We start from the raw sequence: 19,374 nt of genomic DNA on the forward strand, positions 1-19,374 counted from the left end.
ATCGACGACAATTAATGCGCTTGAAGCAAGCTCTGGCCAGAACACGACCAGAATGGGAGAACAGACATGATAAACTTATTGTTCAACATGATAACGCTCGCCCACATGTCGCAAAACCGGTCAAAACCTATTTAGAAAATGTCGGATGGGATGTGTTACCCCACCCGCCGTATTCACCAGACGTTGCTCCTTCGGACTACTACTTGTTCGATTGCATGAACAACGATTTGATTGGACAGCGGTTTACTTCTTCAGAAGATATCGAAACATGGGTCTCTGACTGGATCGCTTCCAAGGATGAGGACTTCTTTCGCCACGGAATCCGTACATTGCCTGACAGATGGGCGAAAGTGGTGGCTAGCGATGAACAATATTTTTCTTAAGATATTTATGTATTTTGTGTTTGTACTACAGCTTCAATGAGTGCGTACCAACCGCACGAATTAATTCCTAGACCAAATATTAATATCCCTTCTAACAATATTGGCAGTGGACAAAAGTTAGTCCGTGTTGAAGCTTTTCGCTCCTAATTTAGTTATTTTACTTTATTATTTAACGAATATATTGAAAATTGTCAGAGACACGTATGCAGTAATTTATTTCGGGGGGGGTCCGACTTCAATATTAGGATAAATTATAATAAAATTTTAAAAGATAATCCCCAAAATTAGACTAAATTTACAGAAAAGTTGGGGTTTCAGAGGGGTCCGGACCCCTGGACCCACCCCTAAATGCGTCCTTGTTTGTCAGTGACGTTTCCTTATTTTAAAACCCTCAAAAACTTCGGATAGACTATATAAAGGAAAACGAGTTATTTTCGATGAAATATCACTTCAAGGAGACGCGTCAGTTTTATTGCACATGGTGGTATCCCACGCTCACAATGGCAAGAATTCCTTTTCTCTGATTCTCTGCCATCGTGCGCTATCGAAAGGTTAGGTTTGTAACATGTTACTCCTACGAACAAGCATGACTGGCAGATAGGAATACTGAACACAACTCCAGAGAAATCCATGCTGAACTTACGTTTATAGCTACGCTTTGGTGATTTGCCCTCAAGGTCAATCGAGTGGTAATTCAGTTCCGTCTCTGTTCTTAAGCCATGTTCGTATTACTTCGAACAGTTTTGATAATGAAAAGCATGCCTCTTAATATAACAGACTTTCGCGTAAGAAATCGAAACTCAGTTGGTCAGAGCAACTAGTCTGTACGAATTAGGTTGTTAGTTAGTTAGGAGCCCAGTACGAGTAAGGGTTTTTATTACTATTGTTTTTATCTTTTCTATGTAAGGAAAAATCAAATTGTGACATCGCGATATCAAATGTATTTGATTAGGTAGCTTTGTCTTAGCTAAACTTTAAACATCAGTAACCGTCGAAATTATTTCACTAACCGATCACTTACTGAACATTTCAAACACGTCAAACCAGTGGCATAACATGAAGGTTAACCTCTCCTCCGCAGTCCCTAGTTATGCGTCCGTACTTTCAAGGGCGGACTAAGGGCCGGGCGACTGCCCGGGGCGCCAGAGAAAGAGGGGCACCAAAACGAGCCTCAAAAAGTAAATTTTATAATGTGCTTTCTACTGACGTTTTTGGTTTATATTCTTGTAAAGTAGTGGCAATTATATGATCTTTTTCCATTTCACTATGGAAGAAGAGAGTTTCATAGTACTAAGGGGGCTGTATCGAAAAATGGAGAGATGGCATGTAGAATAAAGAGTGCCGGAAATTAAGTATTGTTTGTTTGTTTGCTTGAGTTTAGCATTCCACGGTTATGCCTTAATGGGCAAGGGAGATGTGGGTACTAATTATAGTGGAATTCGAACCACTTTTATCGTTCAACAGTAATCCACCGGGAATTGGACCCGGTACCACATAAGGCAGGCGTGCTAGCCACTAGACCAGGGGGGTGGAGTTGGTATTGTTTATAGCGGGCCATATTCTTTCTGAAGTTTTCCTAGGTAATGGATTTGTTTTTGAAAATGGGTTTAAAACAGGGGCGTCATTTAGGGAGGGCAGGGAGGGGCATTTTCCCCCCTGAGTTTGAGATGTATATAGATTTTATCATTAGAATAGTAGTAAATTAGTGAAAAACGCGAAATTTTACTTATATCAAGAGGTCTTGCCCCCCCCCAAAGCAAAATCTGAAATGACGCTCCTGGTTTAAACTATTAAAAACACTATGATAAAATGTAAAATATAAGCTACTACTAGGGTAAGGGCGCCAAAAAGTCACTTTTTCCGTGTGAAAATTTGGCCTGCTCCGCTCCTGCGTACTTTCTGTATATTTTTTGGTCTTGCAGCTTGTGCAGTCCCCACGCCACATTGTTGCGGGGGCGCTATTTACGCCTACCCTTCGAACGTAATTCAATAACTGTTTAAGAAATTCTACCATCAGCGTGGAAACGGGAATATATTTTTCTAATAGTCCCATAGAACTTTCACTCAGAACGCCAGATGCAATTTTTCAGAGTGGGCTTTGGCTAAGTAGAAGGAAGATCTGTTTCCTAAGTAAGTTCCTTTCAGAAAGTTTGCTATTTCTTTAACAGTGATGTAAATAAACATACTCATCGTTATTAGCTCGACACCAAACCATCATGGACAAATCCCTCTAGAACAATGATCGGCAAAAGTTATTCTGCCTAATTTTATAAGCGACTCAAGGGTGAAACACTTGTTAACGAAAGCAATGTTGTGTATATACTGCCTTGTTTCTGACAAAATATAAAGTCTTTTGTAATCTTTAGACACTTTTCCTATTCTTTTTGTCACCCTTGGTTTTGTAGGGAAGCCTCGAACAAATAAAGAAGAAATTACAATTAAGGGGCGCTATAAATATATTAGGTATTTCTTTTGTTACCTAACCATAACGGCCTAGGGTCGTCTTCAGTAGAATAAAAAATGCTACGTGATATTCCATTCACGAAGGAGGAAAGGATGCTCTAAATATATTTCTTATTCATTTTGTCTGCCCTGCTTCTCAGAAATTATATACCTTCTGTTGAAGGGTGCTGAAAAGAGAGGAGGGGAAATAAAACGTCGTGTCCCCTCATACATTCATACATTTTAAATTTTGTGACGTGGTTGGTCAAATTATTACTAAAGAAAGCACTTTAAACTAAGATGTCTAAAGTTACTACATTATGTAAGGGTGGCATATTCAGGAATAATAATAATAATAATAATAATAAATATGAATGTCTTTGGAGAGCCGAAATTATGTGACACGAATCATTATAGGTAGAGCTTTAAGATGAGTGGTCATAGGGGAGGAAAAACAGGATTTTTCTCTCTCTGACTCTCTAACGTTAAGATTATGTGCTGAAGGTAAGAAGCATCATCATTCTACAATAGGTTGCTTTTACGTAGAATATCTATTACTTGAGCTCTCCTCCTTCGGGCAACTTTGCTTATGTAGTAAATTCAAAACAATTTCAATTTAAGACAAATATTTATAGAGAAAATTAAACATTTAATAGGGAAATCTGTTATCAAAATATCCAAACACGTAGATAGAAGACTATGTAGTGAGAAACATTGTGAAACTATAAAATTCTCCAAATTAGAATTAACATTTACTGGAAAACATTCGTTATGCATCAGTGAGCACAGGGGAAATCTGTTTGCAAACAAAAATTAGAGACACTAATGCAAATGCGACGATATTTTCTCTCTCTCTCTCTCTCTCTCTTTTTTTTTTTTTTGGGTATCGTCATGAGTTTTACACATATGTTACGATTTGATTCTTTCCCAAATAAAAAATAAATAAAATAACCTTAGTGATAAAAATGACAACAGTACTTCCACGGGATTCGAACCGTCTACCTTCGGTATACAGACTCGTTGCTTTATCTAACTGAACTATTTGCTTTCTTACGTAAGCTGACCCTATTCTACAGTAGAGACGATTTTTCATTACGATTGGGCTAACAATTCGTCTTTTTCCATAGGTAATTTCCACTATTTGCATTATCTATACGTTAATACTTAGCATAGATTCATATATTTGGAGTTCGCTGATAATGCATATAATAAGACATACTAGAAATATTTCGTTAAAATTTTCGTTTGTAGATCTAATCCACGCTTCTCTCAATGACATAGATGTCACTGCTTCGTGTTGAACTGCAGAATTCCCTCGCGTTCTTGAAAATTTCCCACTTTAGCAGAGTTGGTAATTCTCGAGATTTCTGTCGATTTAATGTTTTTTGCTTCTAATTTCTTTATTTTAAGCTAATATCTAACACAAATATTAAAAACGGGTTTGTTATTAACCTGTCCTGCTGGGGAAACCTTCCGAAATTTCGAACATATGAAGAAAATGAAGATATTTTCAAAAAACTTCAAAATAAAGAGACGCGTCATTTATTTTGCTCATAGTAGTACGTTAAGTCGAAAACTTACAGGAATTACGCATGTAACCTACCTTTTTAAGTACATCACCTACATTTTTTTCTCAGTGTATTAGTGTGAAAGTGATTTATACAGGAACTTCTAAAACTAAAAAAAAAAGCGACAAGAAACGTAAGTTGTAGAAAGTTTTTTTTTTTTAAAAAAAAAAAAAAAAAGAATCATCCTCGGAAGAAAGTAAATTACCATACAAGAAATAGTCAATTTCTAAAACGTCTCACATGGAACAACTGGAGAATGAATCTTTCTAGTTTCATTAAGTTGAATAGAACATTATGGCACAAATGTGCGATGAAAAACTAAAGTCTGACAACAAAATAGGCCTATACTTGTTTTTAGCAAAAATTTCAATAATCTCTCTTTTAATTCAAGAAAATACTTCAGAGGAATTTAGAAGATCAGAATTTACGAATAATTCACTCTGAATATCAAAAAAGTAAGTAACACATAGTAGTCTCAGTTTTCATGTTTTATACATTTTTAAAAAAAGTTCGTAATTAGCATAGCGCGGGGGAAATTTAAGAGCAAAATGGAAATTTCTGTCTTTCAAGATGGGATTTTATAAGGCTCCACGTTGGTATCACTGGAAAGAATTGAATTTCGCAAATGTAGCCGACCAACCACGTAATGTATGTAAACTGCATGTAGAGATGCGCACGAGACGAGTCGAGACAGGTTTTTCCCTGACAAAACTCAAGTCGAGACACGGCTCTTCCAGTTGAGAAATATATATTTTTTTTCGAGTCGAGATATTACTTTTATAGCACATTTTCGAGACGAGACAGACACAAATCTTGTCTTGTGCGCATCCCTAACTGCATGTTTTCCTAAAATGCTAATAGTAATTAAGAGACACACTTCATTTCCCAGGGACGTCAACAATCACTTTCTCGACTATTACTTTTTATCTATAATAAATTTATTTTTCAATTCATGAACGCATACTGTATACGTGTAGGATATTTAAAATGTGACATAATAAAAGAAAACAAGAAGGAAATTTAAATGCAAGAATTAAAAATCCTTCACAAATAAATTAATGAAATTAAATCTTTTAATTTAACGTGTCGCGATTATGTTCTTTATGCTAAGGGAGACTATAATGGAATGATAATGGACAATGGATAAGGGAATGATAATGGATAATAGATAATAGATAAGGGAATGATAATGGAAGCATTGGTGGAATGAAAATGTGCGAGGAAATGGAGTATCATGAGAAAACCACGATTATGTCCACCACGAACTTCCTTGGGTGGGGGCCCCGTCTGACGTACTCGCAAACGCTCTCGCCTTTGGTGCGAGCGGTCCCTGGTTCGATTCCCGGTGGGGACACTCAGTCGAAAAAGTGTAACAGCTTTTTCAGGCCAGCGATCTTGAGTAATGATTTTTCTGGATTTCCGTCATTCACACCAGGCAAGTGCCGGGATAGTACCTAAGAGTAGCGTAGCCAGGATGTGTGTTTGGGGGGTAAGTGCTGTTATAGGTGCATATAGAAAAATTACGAACAAAAATATATAAACATAAAAATATATTTAAAAAATTACAAACATCAAAGTACCAAAGTACTTTATCGGACTTCTTTGGGGGTTCCCTGCCCCCTCTTCCCTACGCCACTGGTACCTAACGTAATGGTCCCAGGCCACTTCCTTCCTTCTCTTTCCCCGGATAATGTGCTCGAAAACTGGCGTCATATCTCATTTACGTTCAATGGAAAAAATATTGTGCTAGTTTATCGTGCCATTTTTGTGTGTCCTTATGTTCCTTTCGAATAGACTCCTTAAGTGCAAACGTTTCCTTCTTTTTCATTTTACATAGCGCACCTTATCAATTTTGGAGCCCAAAAGCTCGTATGACTAGAAAAATTCCACTATTTTACTGTAGATTTAAAAATACCTATTTCCAACAAATTCCCTCTCTTTCCATTATTTCGTGTTTTACTCAAATACGAGGGTCACTACGAAAGTTTTGAGATACGCATTGATGTGGCACAGTATTTGAATTCCAACAATTGCGTTCGGTAGTGGTATCCAGAGCGAAGAAGCGAAGCAAGTTTCAACTCGCCTCGCTTATTGGCGTGGCTGTATCGCCTTCACTTGTTTGTTGATGTGAACAATGTTCTGCTGTCTAGAATGGAGCTCGAAAGGTAACATTTTCGGGCAATGATCCTTTACGATTTCAAAAGTGGTTTGAACGAGACACAAAGCCTTGACCGTTTGCAGGGGCATTTGGGGACCTTGCTCCTTCCCGTGTTACAATTTTTCGGTGGTTAGATGAATTCAGAAGAGGCCGGACATCGCTTAAAGATGAAGAGAGAGCTGGACGTCCGGCAACAGGTGTGTCAGATGAAAACATTGCCGCTGTGGAACAAATGATTCGAGAAAATCCTCGAACAACTTTCAAGAACATTGAATCTACAGTGAATATTGAATCGCCAGCAGTAACAAAAATTCTTTATGATCATCTTCGGCTCAGGAAGGTTTCATCTCGTTGGGTGTCTCACACTTTGACTGAACAGCAGAAGCGCATGCGCGTGTAATGGTGTGAAGAAATGCTTGCAAGATTTGATGAAGGCAATTCTCGACGCGTCTCTGACATTGTTACTGGTGATGAGACTTGGATCTATCAATTTGACCCTAAAAATAAATGCCAGACTACAGTTTGGATCTTTCCAGACGAAAATCCACCCACGAAAGTGAAGTGACAGCGAAGTGTGGGGAAGAAGATGGTCGCAGCTTGTTTCTCCAAATCTGGCCAAGTTGCAACTGTTGCACTTGAAGAACAAAGGACTGTTACTGCTCAGTGGTACACAGCTGTTTGCCTAACAAAAGTGTTCCAGAAGCTTCGGGAACGGCGTCCAAGAACTGGATTGCGTGGGATCCTGCTTCATCATGACAACGCGTCCGCACACACGACCAAAATCACAATTCAGTTTTTAGAATCTATGGAGGTCAAACTTATGACTCATCCGCCGTATAGCCCTGACCTGGCCCCGTGTGATTTTTTTTCTGTTCCCCAGGATCAAAGTTCGCGTGCGTGAGAAGAGAATTTGCAGCCCTGAAGAAGCTGTAGTGGCTTACGAGAATGAACTTTCAACACTTGAAGAAAAGAAACTAGCAACACTGCTTCCAAAAGTGTTTTTTGATGATGCAAAAGTGTGTACAGTGTAATGGTGAATACTTTGAGAAAATATAAGTGTTAAATTGATTTTACGTATGTATGTTCTTTCACATCTCAAAACTTTCGTAGTGACCCTTGTATATATATCATGTTATTTCAAAATCATTTTCCTTTTACTAAAAATTATCGCATAACATACTTTTGTTACCGATTTTGCACGAGATGATTAGCAAAATCATAACGTGAAATTTGCAATCATGTGAACTTAAACGTTAGGATGCGTGTTTTTGCTCCCGATTTCACCATTAATAGCATAATAGATGGTTCAGCTACTTGATTGCAACACCAAAGAACGTGATTTTTTAAAAAGGCAATTGATCCTAAAATAACAAACTGAATTTTAAATAAATGTTTCATTGTGTGAAAGTGCTACTGTCCACTTCAGAGGAAAGTTAAAACTCCACGATTAACCGTAAGGAATTTGTTGAAATCATGGGAAATTAATGGTCTGACCATATGACATGAACTAATTAAAGAACATTACATTAAATTAGTACTATTAAACGTAAGAAGAATAGGATTCATTTAATGTAATGGAAGACCACTAGAATTCCTTATTTTTTATGTCTGAGCTTAAATGACTTCATTAAATGTACGTAACAGAAACAAGCTTTAAAATATGACTGGAGATTCTTATTGCCGGTAGTTGAATCGCTCTGGCCTGAATATCTGAAAACTGGAAATTGAATTTAAATATTTTTTTATCCATTTTTTTTTCTTCTCAGGCATATCTAGTGTCAAATATTAGTAACTGGAACCTATCACACATATATAAATATACAAACACATACACACACACACATGTTATTGCGACAGAACTAATGCAAAGAAGGTCACACACACACACACACACACATCGATATTACGTAATAATTGGATACGGTTTGGAGGAGTGAGGTGGTGGTGCTAAGGGGGAGTAAGAGGACACCACATATGAACGTGAGGCATACTGATTTTGAAGTTCCGACAAATGACCGTGAGGATAAAGCTAGTCTCATTAAGGTCTTGCTGTAACGATTATTTTTTTTCCTACGTAATTGTAAGGAGAAAGGAAGCTCCCCTCTAGGTACGATAGACAGCAAATATTATTACTTGTGGTTTCAATAAGTCTTGGTGCTTATACAATGTTGTGGAGAATTGCGATAGTTTTGTCTGTGTTTGGTTTTCTTTCCGGAAACAACTTGGTGACAAATAGTACGGAAGATGTTATTTGGAACGAAAACAGTGGTAAGTCAATTATTACCATTTAATTGTTTTTAATTTGTGAGAACTAGAGTTTTACAAGTAGGAATTAAAAAATATATATATAAGTGCAAGTCAGAACTTTCAATACATGCAGTGGCAATTCTTCAAGGGAGACACAACGGTAAATATTAAAATTTTATCACTTCTAGCTAAAGGAAGGAAGTTTCATACAGTTCCGAGTCACTACAGTAAGGAAAGCTCTTTTCCCTAGGCTTGTAACGATATATATTACTGACGCGTTTTCCCTAGAGAGCCATCATTGAATACATCTGACTTATAATATCAGTGCTGTTGTCGACGAGATGAGAAAGATCTCGTCTCGTCTCGAAAACGAGAAGAGAGCAGATCTGTAGCCACCCCAAAATGTAGAGGGGGCCAGTAGAAGTTAGGGGAGCTCGATCCAACAATATTATAGCTCTTGCAAGCCTAACGTGAAAATTTTAGGCGGGCCAATACAATTTTAGAGGGCAGCCCCCTAGCCCCTCGTGGATACGGGCGTAGAAAAGAGATAAACTCGAAACGAGACTTTTTTTTTTTTTTTTTTTTTACTCTTGTGGCAACACTAGTTAAATTTTTCATTTGTCTTTCCAAATTGGCTATCTCAAGGTGAAGAAATCAGCCAATGATTGTTCTATGACTTATCAGTGGCGGATCTAGCCTTGGGGGCCTAGTATCCTCCAGTTTTCTGAGTGACAAAAATAACTTAAACTCTTTTATATATTCTTGAAAATTTATAGTAAACTCATGATATACCTATCATAGTCTGGGTTCTGGCTTTCCCTCCCCCAGGTTTTACCTTCTAGATCCGCCACTGTGACTTGCCATGTGATGGCCAGCGCCGTAACTTAATTTTTTTCAGGGGGGGGAAACATTAATACGCGTATTTGGGCCCCCAAGAAAAAGTTGTTTCTAATTCTTGGGCCCCTCTTTCCATCTTTCTCTTACTCTTTATGGGCCCCGGAGCCTGTTGGTCCTTCCGCACGGTAAGCTCTGCAGGGCCATTACTTACAGCCCTGGGCCAGTTCCATACACGACAAATTAATTAAGGGGACAATATTGACAAATCTCAAAGCCATACGACTAAATATTATTTCTAGGGCCTCTAATAATAGATATTCCTTAATGAAATGGGCCCACGACTCGTTTTATTTACCTTTTGTGTGGTGTTTTGTTGATGTAATATAGTGAACCAATTTGGTGCTTCATTTATAATTTCATGTTCGTATCGTATATGAAGTAAGAACATTTTGTCTTAAAGTGGGGCCCCCCTTGAAAGGGCGGGGAGCTTCCCTGGAGTGGCAGTTGCCTCCCCTGTCCCCCAACAAGTTACGGCCCTGGTGATGGCAGGATGCTTATGATTATAGGAGAGTCCAGAACACTGATCGGGAGAAGATATTTGATCGTTATATGAGGAGGTGATGTTCAGAAAGTACTGAAGAGAAGGAAATCCCAAATTATAGGTGTTCTGTAGTTTAGAGCTTCTGCACATTAGAGTTGTGTATCTAGATGAGTCTTAGGACAACTAAATTACTTTTTGCGAGTTTTCTGCAGTTTAGGATTCTTGCAGGGTTCCTTTCACTTGCTTTTTAGTTGTGAAAGTCTTCGTCAACTACACACAACTGTGACAGTGCAGTTGTTGCCACAATGCGGTTAGAAACGCGGTTAATTCTAACGGCAAAAGTTACGTCAATAATACTAAAACTATTATTAATAATATTAGTAGTACTGTGCAATACTGTTAGAAGAAAGCAATCAACAACATATAAAATCTGCAACTAAACATTGTATATATTTCATATAGATATATTACACGAATAAAAACTTCATTCCAGCAAAATAAAAACTATCCATTACATCAGATAAAAACGACATTCTTTCCAACACCACAACAGATTTATTTCGTCACCCGGCTGAGAAATGACGGGGACAGAATAAGCGGAGGGATACAAATAGCTCCCAGAGATAGAGCGCAAGGGCGGACTGAGTTTGCAGTCGCTGTAAGGCAGGGATGCAAATAAGCAACAAAATTTTACTCGCCCAAGAAAAAAAAAAGCTACTTGCCCACATCCCACAATAGAAATCATTTACTTACCTTCGTACGATATTAAATACTCGCCCGCACGGATGAACTACTCGCCCAGTGCGAGTGGTTATTTGCATCCCTGCAAGGGTATAAATCCACACAGAATGCATACAAGAATAATCTTTACCGAACGTTCTTCCTTTATGTACCATACCATCGCATTGAAGCTCAATGCTATTTCCCTGATGTTTCATACTTACATGATTGTGGCTACATACATACTTACATAATCTTTAAATATTATTCTTTGTTTGGAATTTGATAGACTACCAATTTGATAGAATAGACAATTTTTTTCATCACCATTCAGCCTTCATCCAAATTAATCAGGCTCAATCTCGCCATTTTGTATTTCGAGCAGGAGTGCCGCAAGGCTCTGTTTTGTCACCCCTAATTTATATCTTATATGTTGCTATGCCACTACTTCAACCGTCAATATATTTTCTATAATTTGTTGACAACAATGCGTACGTAGTACACTGAGAAAAAAAATTGTAGGTGGCATACTTAAAAACGTAGGTTACATTCGTAATTCCTGTAGTTTCTGGACTTAACGTACAACCGTATATAACATCCTGCAGCAAACGTATAGCTGAAAGAGTATGTATTATACGTACTGTCTGCATAAGTGCAATGACGTCATTCGTGTGACGTCATCTGCAGTAACAAGTATATACGGAGGTGATATCTAGCTTTGTGACGTCAGGGTCGTATGTAGCATGTGGGTTAATAATGACGACATACACTGACTATCAGGACGGAGCATGATTTCAAGAAGTATGCAATATACGTTCTGTACGTATGTTTCTTGCGTTCAACCCCGAGACAGCATCTATATTGTACTTGTGCCCCATACGTACGACTAGATACAGTATACGTATTGTACGTATGTATTATACAGATTTTCCTTATGTCGCACACAGCTTGTCCAGATACAGCATACAGAATATCCGTATGCACCATACAGAGTGCATATATGTAGCTTACAGACTGTCTGCATGCAGCATATAGATTATAAGTATGTCGCGTACAGGTTGGCCATATGTAATGTATAGATCGGATGTATATAGCTAATAGGTTGTCCATATGAAATATACAGATTTTACCTGTATCGAATACGTATTGCCTTCTTGTAATGTATGGATCGGACATATGCAGGATCTAGAGTGTACGTATAGTGCACCATTATTAAAGTGCTGCAACATACTGCAAAGTGCATGATACATTCTTACTGTAATGTTGTCAAATATTGTTTTACTCTGTATGAAAACAAAAATAGCTTAAAATATGGTTGATCTCCTTTGTGCCAATAATAATAAAATTAACAATACTACACTTTTCAAATCTTAGTTTGGAGCAGTGAAACTGTCCAAAGAAATGTATTTACCTGCAGGGTGTCCTATAAGTTTGGGCTTCCTGCTAATTCGTTGGAAAGCTACTGCAAAGCCAAGTGTTGAAAAGTGACACAAGCGTTAATTTTAAAATTATGGGCACAAAGGAGGTTAACCATATATTAAACTATTTTCGTTTCCATACAGAGTAAATCAATATTACTGTAAGAATTTATCATATGGTTTGCAGTTAGTTAGTTGCAGCACTTCAATAATAATGCAAAATGCACAGCCTTATACAATCCTATATTCAAACTCAAACAAGATTTACGTACAATCATTTATTAAGCTGTTATCATCCATTGCTTGTACGATATAAAGATTAGTTTACCTCATTCCTTTCCTTAATAGTATCTTCTTCTAAAGTGCAGTTGTTACCACAAGAGGCCTGAATAGAATTTTCCAGAAATAACTTCTCTGTACATTTTAATTAACAGGTAAGTTATGTCTTTTCTTTTTTCTTTTTTCTTTTTTTTTTTTTTTTTTTTTTTTTTTTTTGTTTAATGTCGCAATAATTAAAAGTGTAGTGTCAGCCGAAAACGTATTCGCTTACAAGATGATTCCTACTCAGTACTCGCTATTAAAAATGCAACACCAAGAAGGAGACTGGGTAGATGCGCCAAAGTTCCCAGGCCGATACCTAATAGTAAGTGCAGAATACTCTTAAACGTTCGCTGTATTCGCTGTGTGACAACGTGGTGACAGCGGAGGCGTTGTGCAGCCATCGACTAAACATATTTATTCTTCCCTGCTATAGACGTTCTGCAAATCTGGACTTTCCTGGATGCATCCTTCTTAGTGCAACACTTTAAGCAACGAGCAATTTAACAGTCTCATACATTGCTTAAAGAAAGAGCAATGATTCTCAGAATTACTCGGAAGATATATATACACAATTTAAAACGGTTATTTCAAACTTTGCAATTCAAAGCACGAAAAGAACTATAGATAAAGGAACACTGATTTTAGCCAAATAGTAATTAGTAAACTCAATCACACTCAGTACCATTAGTTGCTTGGTGTTATCCGTAAGTCAGAGATCACGGTATCTCATTTCGTGTAGATTTTTGCATTTGTTTAACGCTAAAAATGTATTTTATCGCTAATTGAACCCAGTACCATATATATACCGACAGGACGTACCTTAGTCACAAGGTGACATGAGTGAAACACTAAACTATTCGATTGTCACCTGCGGTCTTGTCAAAACTAGAGAAAGTTACAAAGTGATTAAGTAAATACGGAACATAGTTCATAGAAAGTATAGCGATGTATGAAGTCTCCGTTTCATACGACTTGGATAAAGGATACATCTGAAATAGCAACAAAGAAATATATAATGATTTCTCTGGATAATTTGGATTAGTCCAGAATTCGAACACACACACAACACGAACACACACAAGTCCAACTTTTTTTTTTTTTTTAACTTCTTTCTTCGGATTCCCAATAAAGTTGACTACTGAAAAGCTGAGTTATAGATTCTGTATTAAAACAACACCTTCGCTAGACATGTTCAGTATACACATTGTCTTACATACAGAACAATACATTAGTTCTTAATGCATGTCTGAAATAATAGTGCTTCGTATAGAATTTTACTTCATCCAATCGCAATAGCACAAAGATAAAAAATATTGCGAGGGATAATGTTCTTATTACAGAGAAAAAGAATTAAAATGACTTAACATTAACAATCATTTTCTTTAAACAGAGATAATATTTTATTATAATTTATGGAAGAAAGAAATAATTTGTAGTACAGTATCTTTATTAGGGTTATATATTCGTACAAAATAATGTAAGTACAACTGGGTCTGTCTTCAGAAAGGACGTACTTTTAGCCACAACCTACACTGCTTCTTTTGACTGTCTTTCAAGCAGAATCCTGGTTTGAAGCACGAAATACCTGCAACAAAAATCAGAAAATATTTAAAATGTTATATTCAGTGTGTTTAATTTGGTTGTACTTAACAATACAAAATATCTTAACCTTTTTGAGATTAAATGGAAAAAATCTGTTCGGTCAGGTATGGACTTTTGGGTTGCACGTAGAAAAAATATGAGGTGTTTATTGATGCTGAACAACAACTCAAAATGTATTACCATTCAAAAGTAAGTGGGTACCCCAATGGTGTTCGGGGTACCATGGGGTACCTAATGTCTGTATTTTTTAGATATATGGAAATGTATGTCTCTAAAATGTAAGGAACTGATATCTGTTTACCGAAAACCTCAACTCGGTAAGCCTTATGGATATCGAGATATGGGAAAATAAAGAACGACACCATAGAAATGTGGGGTTTGCGTACTAGATGGGCAGTTTCGGAAACGTAATTACGAGAGCTTACAACCACCTCAAAAGTAGTTTCAATTAAATACACTACACACACGCCCTGATGGGGGTTTTCGGGTACCATAATATTCGCAGAACTCTCATTTCTAAACATTCTAAAATATGTTTTAATAACGTTTTAAAGAACCTTAGAGGTGTGTGTTTACCGAAATCGCAAGTCGGTACGCCTAACAGTTACCGAAATATGATGAAATAAAAAGTGACACCATAGGTACGTGGAGCTTGCATATTAGACAGTACAATTTAGAAAATTAATTAAAATATGACTATCAAGATATTGTCAAATAAAGGGAGGATCCATACAGTTATGGGGTTTTCGTGTTAGGTGGTAAAATTTCCGAAACCGGCCATGGAAAGTTAATAAGCATCAGTAGCAATTTCATCTTAAAGTAATTAGGTATTTCCATGGAGTTTAAGAACATCATGGGATCTACCAAGATTACATTTTAAAAGCTTTGGAAAATATATTTTGACATTTATAAAGAGTATTAGAAATATATATTTACCTAAAATTTCCAGCTAGTACATCTAGCAGCTAGAGAGGCACCATACAATAAAAGCGTATTAGATCTTGAAATTTCAGAAAACAATTATTGATCCTAACAAAAGTTAAATAAGATGGTACTTCTATGGGTTAAGTGAGTACCGCAGACTCGTCAGTACAATTTCGATCGAAAGATTAATTCAGCTCTAAATTTTCTTTGGACAATTCCAAGCGTTCATCGGGCTCTGAAATAAAGTGAACATTTTTGTCAATATCTAATATAGCAAACGAGATATAAGGAATTGTGTATTTTATGACGTCGTAAAAATAGAGACCCACATGGATTTGTACTTTTGAGTCTTTGCTGTAAGAAGAAGAAATTTTAGAAAACAACCGTATATACCTTAATAGACAATTAAATTGGCGGGGGCACAGTGGCTTAGTGGTAGAATGCTTACCTCTGGTGTATTGGGTTCTTGGTTCTATCCGCGGCCAAGTCAGTTTGTAGTGGACATCGTATTCGTGGGTTTTCTCGGGGTTCTCTCTTTCCTCCCACCTTTCATTCCATCAATTCTGCCAACAACATTCACTTGCTTTAATCAAAATCTCCCTGAGACTGAAATGCATAATCGTGGGTCGCTACACTGAAATATTTCCTTTTATTTAATTTAAAATTAAATAGGGAGTTAAGTATGATCGTATCTCTATGGGTTAAGTGAATACTCCAATAGTTTCTGCAAAAAAAAAGATTAGTTAAACACCCTACCACTAAGCTACTGTGTCCCCGCCCATTGAATTGTCTATTAAGGTATATACAGTAGTTTTCTGATTTTCTTTCTTATAGGAAAGACCCAAAAGTACAAATATATAAAGATCTCTATTTTTACGCCATAAAATATATAATTCCTTTTATCTTGGTTACTATCTTAGATATTGACAGCGAATTTTCATTCTTTTGTACAGCTCGATGAACCCTTGGAATTGCCTGAAGAAAACCTAGGACTGAACTAATCTTTCGATCGAAATTGTACTGAGGTACTCATTTAACCCATAGAAGTACCATCTTATTTAATTTTGTTGCGACCAATAATTGTTTCCGAAATTTCAAGATCTCATACACTTTTATTTCACAGTGTTTCTCCAGATGTTAGATGTACTAGCTGGAAGTTTTGGGTAAACACATATTTCAAATACTGTTTACAAATGTCACATTATATTTTCAAAAGTTTTTAAAATTTAATATTGGTAGACTCCATGATGTTCTAACACCCCATGAATATATCTAATTACTTTAAGATGAAATTGCTACTGGTGTTTATTAACTGTCCATGAACGACTTCGGAAATTTTAGCGAAACGAAAACCCCTTAACTGTGTTGGTTCCCCTTTATTTGACATCATCTTGATGGCCGTTAGTCATATTTTAATTCATTTTCCGAATTGTAGCGTCAAGTATGCAAGACCCACATACCTATAGTATCTCTCTTTATTTTCCCATATCTCGGTATCCATAAGGCTTACCGAATTGCAGTTTTCAGTTAAAAAAAATCAGTTCTTTACATTTTAGAGACATGTATTTCCATATATCTAAAATGCAGAAATTAGGGACCGCATTGGAACCCCATTGGAGTACTCACTTACTTTTGCATAGCAGGGTAAAAACGCCAGTGGTTCTCACTTTAAGGTTGAAAACATACTATTTTGTCTTTTCTCTGAGCATTGTGAATCTGTCGGAGCTATACCGTAGTTGGAAAGACTCACTGATCCTTCCTATAATGCCCATGTAGTCAGAATTCAAAAAGGAGTAGAAGGAAAAACAATATTTTAAAATCCTTGCACCAGTAGTCCTCACCTTAAAATCAAAATGTTCCAGTAATAGTCAGGATTTTCTATCAGTGTTCGTCACTCAAATAACTTGACATAATTTATTCAAAAACGCACTGTGTATCAGTTTAGGGTTAAGAATACAATATAAAGTAGTAAGCTTAATAACTTTTCATCACTTTTAGCACTCAAGAAAGAAAAGAAAAAAACGTTTTTACATACTTTTTAAAGCAATTTCAGAAAGAAAAATGTTAACTGAATTCTAAAGTTAACTGTATATCACTTTCACGTTAAGAGTACAATATTAAATACTATGTTTAATAACTATACGTCACTTTAAACACTCAAAAATGAAAATAAACGTTTGTACATACATTTTGAAAACAATCTAAGAAACAAAATAAGTTAACTGAATTCAAAATTTAATTATACATCACCTTAAGCTTAAGAATACACTATAAAATACTGAGATTAATAACAATGCATTACTGAAGAATGAAAACAAAAATGTTTTAGCTACCGATATTGTATTTAGATGTTATTTCTCATTAACATTTTTTTTTTTTTTTTTTTTTTTTGAGAACTCGTGATCAAGTCTAGGGATGCGCAAGAGAAAAGATTTGAGAGTGTCTCCTCTCGAAAAGGTGCCGTGAAAGTTATGTATCGTCTCGAAAACTGGATCCGTTTCTATTGGAAGAGCTCTGTCTCGTCTCGAATTTCGTAACAAAAATTATGTCTCGTCTTGTCTCGTGTGCATCCCTAATCAGGTCCATAGCCAAAAACTTCATTTCCGAAGGGTTCGATAGGGCTTTGCGATATCCGAATTTAAATATAGATAATCGATATCGACAAACTATCGAAACTTGTTCGAAATATTGAAAAATACAGCAATATCGAAATATAAACAATATCAAAAATCGAAAATATAGAAATACGAAAGAGAGAAAAGAATATGGATATATCGATCAAAAATTTCGATATCGATGTTTTGATATTTGAAAATATCAACCGTTCGATTTAAATATCACACAGCCCTAGGCTCCAACTGTTGTCACCTTTAAAATTAATGTGAAAATTACTGACTAATATTCTGTAAGTACCATAAGACAGGATTATTTTGCACTTCTGGATTAACTTTGCACAAAATACGGCAAAAGTTTCACAGTCCTCTGTCGGTAAAATGATGGACTGTAAAGAGAAAGTTTCAACTGTCACCGTAAGATAGAACATTGACTATTTGGTTGGCTGTTAACATCAGTTCTAATTACCTGAAGGGTTTGTTGTTGTAGAGGTATGGAAAGCAGTCACTGTAAAGGCCGACAAAATTTGAAAGATATCACCTACAAGAATTTTCGTCAAAGTCAAGTCAGTTTCGTAGAATACTCTGTGTATAATGGGACTTTGAGACAATAGTTGAAATTGAAGTGTGAAACGTTTTAAAGTCATAGAAAAATAAAACTGGGAGAAGGTTGTTTCAGCCTCTAATCGGGGCTACTTTGCACCGATCAAACGTAACCCCTCAGATAGGAAATTATTACTACGGGTACCTCCTGCCATCTAACTTTAGGAAAATTTCCTATTCAGGTAAATGTCGGGATGGATTTCTTGTTGGAAAATAAATTACGAAAAGCGGCGGATTCAGAAAAATAGTTTGAGAGTGACTTCACACAGAAAGACTTCCTTTATTTAGAAACGACTAGACTTTTTGAAGGGCTTGAAGCGTAGACGCATAGGAATGACTAACATCAGAATTTTGTAAAAAAGAAATCCTGTAATTGGGTGAGCTTCAGCCTGAAAGCCTCAAATCCCGTAAATCTTCCACTGATTACGGTTGCGATGATATTCTTGGATATAAAGAGCAACCAAGGCAAATCAGATCTCGAAGATTTTTGCTGTTCTTGAGTTGCCATTTTTGTGGGACATACTAAACTATCAGAACGTGGTTCCTATGTCGGTACCAGAAAATACATAATTTTCTTTACAAATATCAATAATTCGTACTAAGTACTGACACCGGTACCGTAAGTCCAACCTCAATATTTGTAGACTGCATGCAGTTTTGTGTAGAAAGTGAAATGTATCAATAGAAGAGAGAAAACACTGCACAGAAACATTATGTTCGTATGCTGAAAATACTTTTTTGTATGTGTTGCAAAGTATCTTCAGCTATCAGGTTACTTTGCAACAAAGTTTATATGAAATGAAATGAAATGAAATTTTTGAGTTTTACGTTCCACGATTATGCCGGATATGCTCAAGGAGACGATGATGATGAGAATGAATGGAATAGTAGAATGAAAATGTGTGAGAAAACGGGAAAACCCCGAGAAAAATCACACACAGTGTTTCTCCAACACAAAGCCCATTTAGCACGTGCTGGGATCGATCCAGGAACTTCAC

General features: G+C 36.5%; 1 protein-coding gene across 2 annotated transcripts in view; it reads left to right on the plus strand.

The window, feature by feature from the left end:
- The window catches only part of LOC145672954 (pancreatic lipase-related protein 3-like), a 175,085-nt gene that overhangs the window by 29,607 nt on the left and 126,104 nt on the right, over positions 1 to 19,374 (plus strand). The window contains exon 1 of one of the 2 annotated variants that reach the window (XM_081742207.1): positions 8,563 to 8,819. The exons of the other annotated variant lie outside the window; for it this stretch is intronic. Coding sequence (XP_081598333.1) covers positions 8,717 to 8,819 — 103 coding nt within the window. The 5' untranslated portion in view covers positions 8,563 to 8,716. Of the gene's footprint in view, positions 1 to 8,562; positions 8,820 to 19,374 lie in introns of those variants that run through there. 2 annotated transcript variants of the gene reach the window in all.

This window comes from Thermobia domestica, chromosome 16 (genome assembly GCF_964235325.1).
Source record: "Thermobia domestica chromosome 16, izTheDome1.hap1.1, whole genome shotgun sequence".
In the NCBI taxonomy this organism is placed as follows: domain Eukaryota; kingdom Metazoa; phylum Arthropoda; class Insecta; order Zygentoma; family Lepismatidae; genus Thermobia; species Thermobia domestica.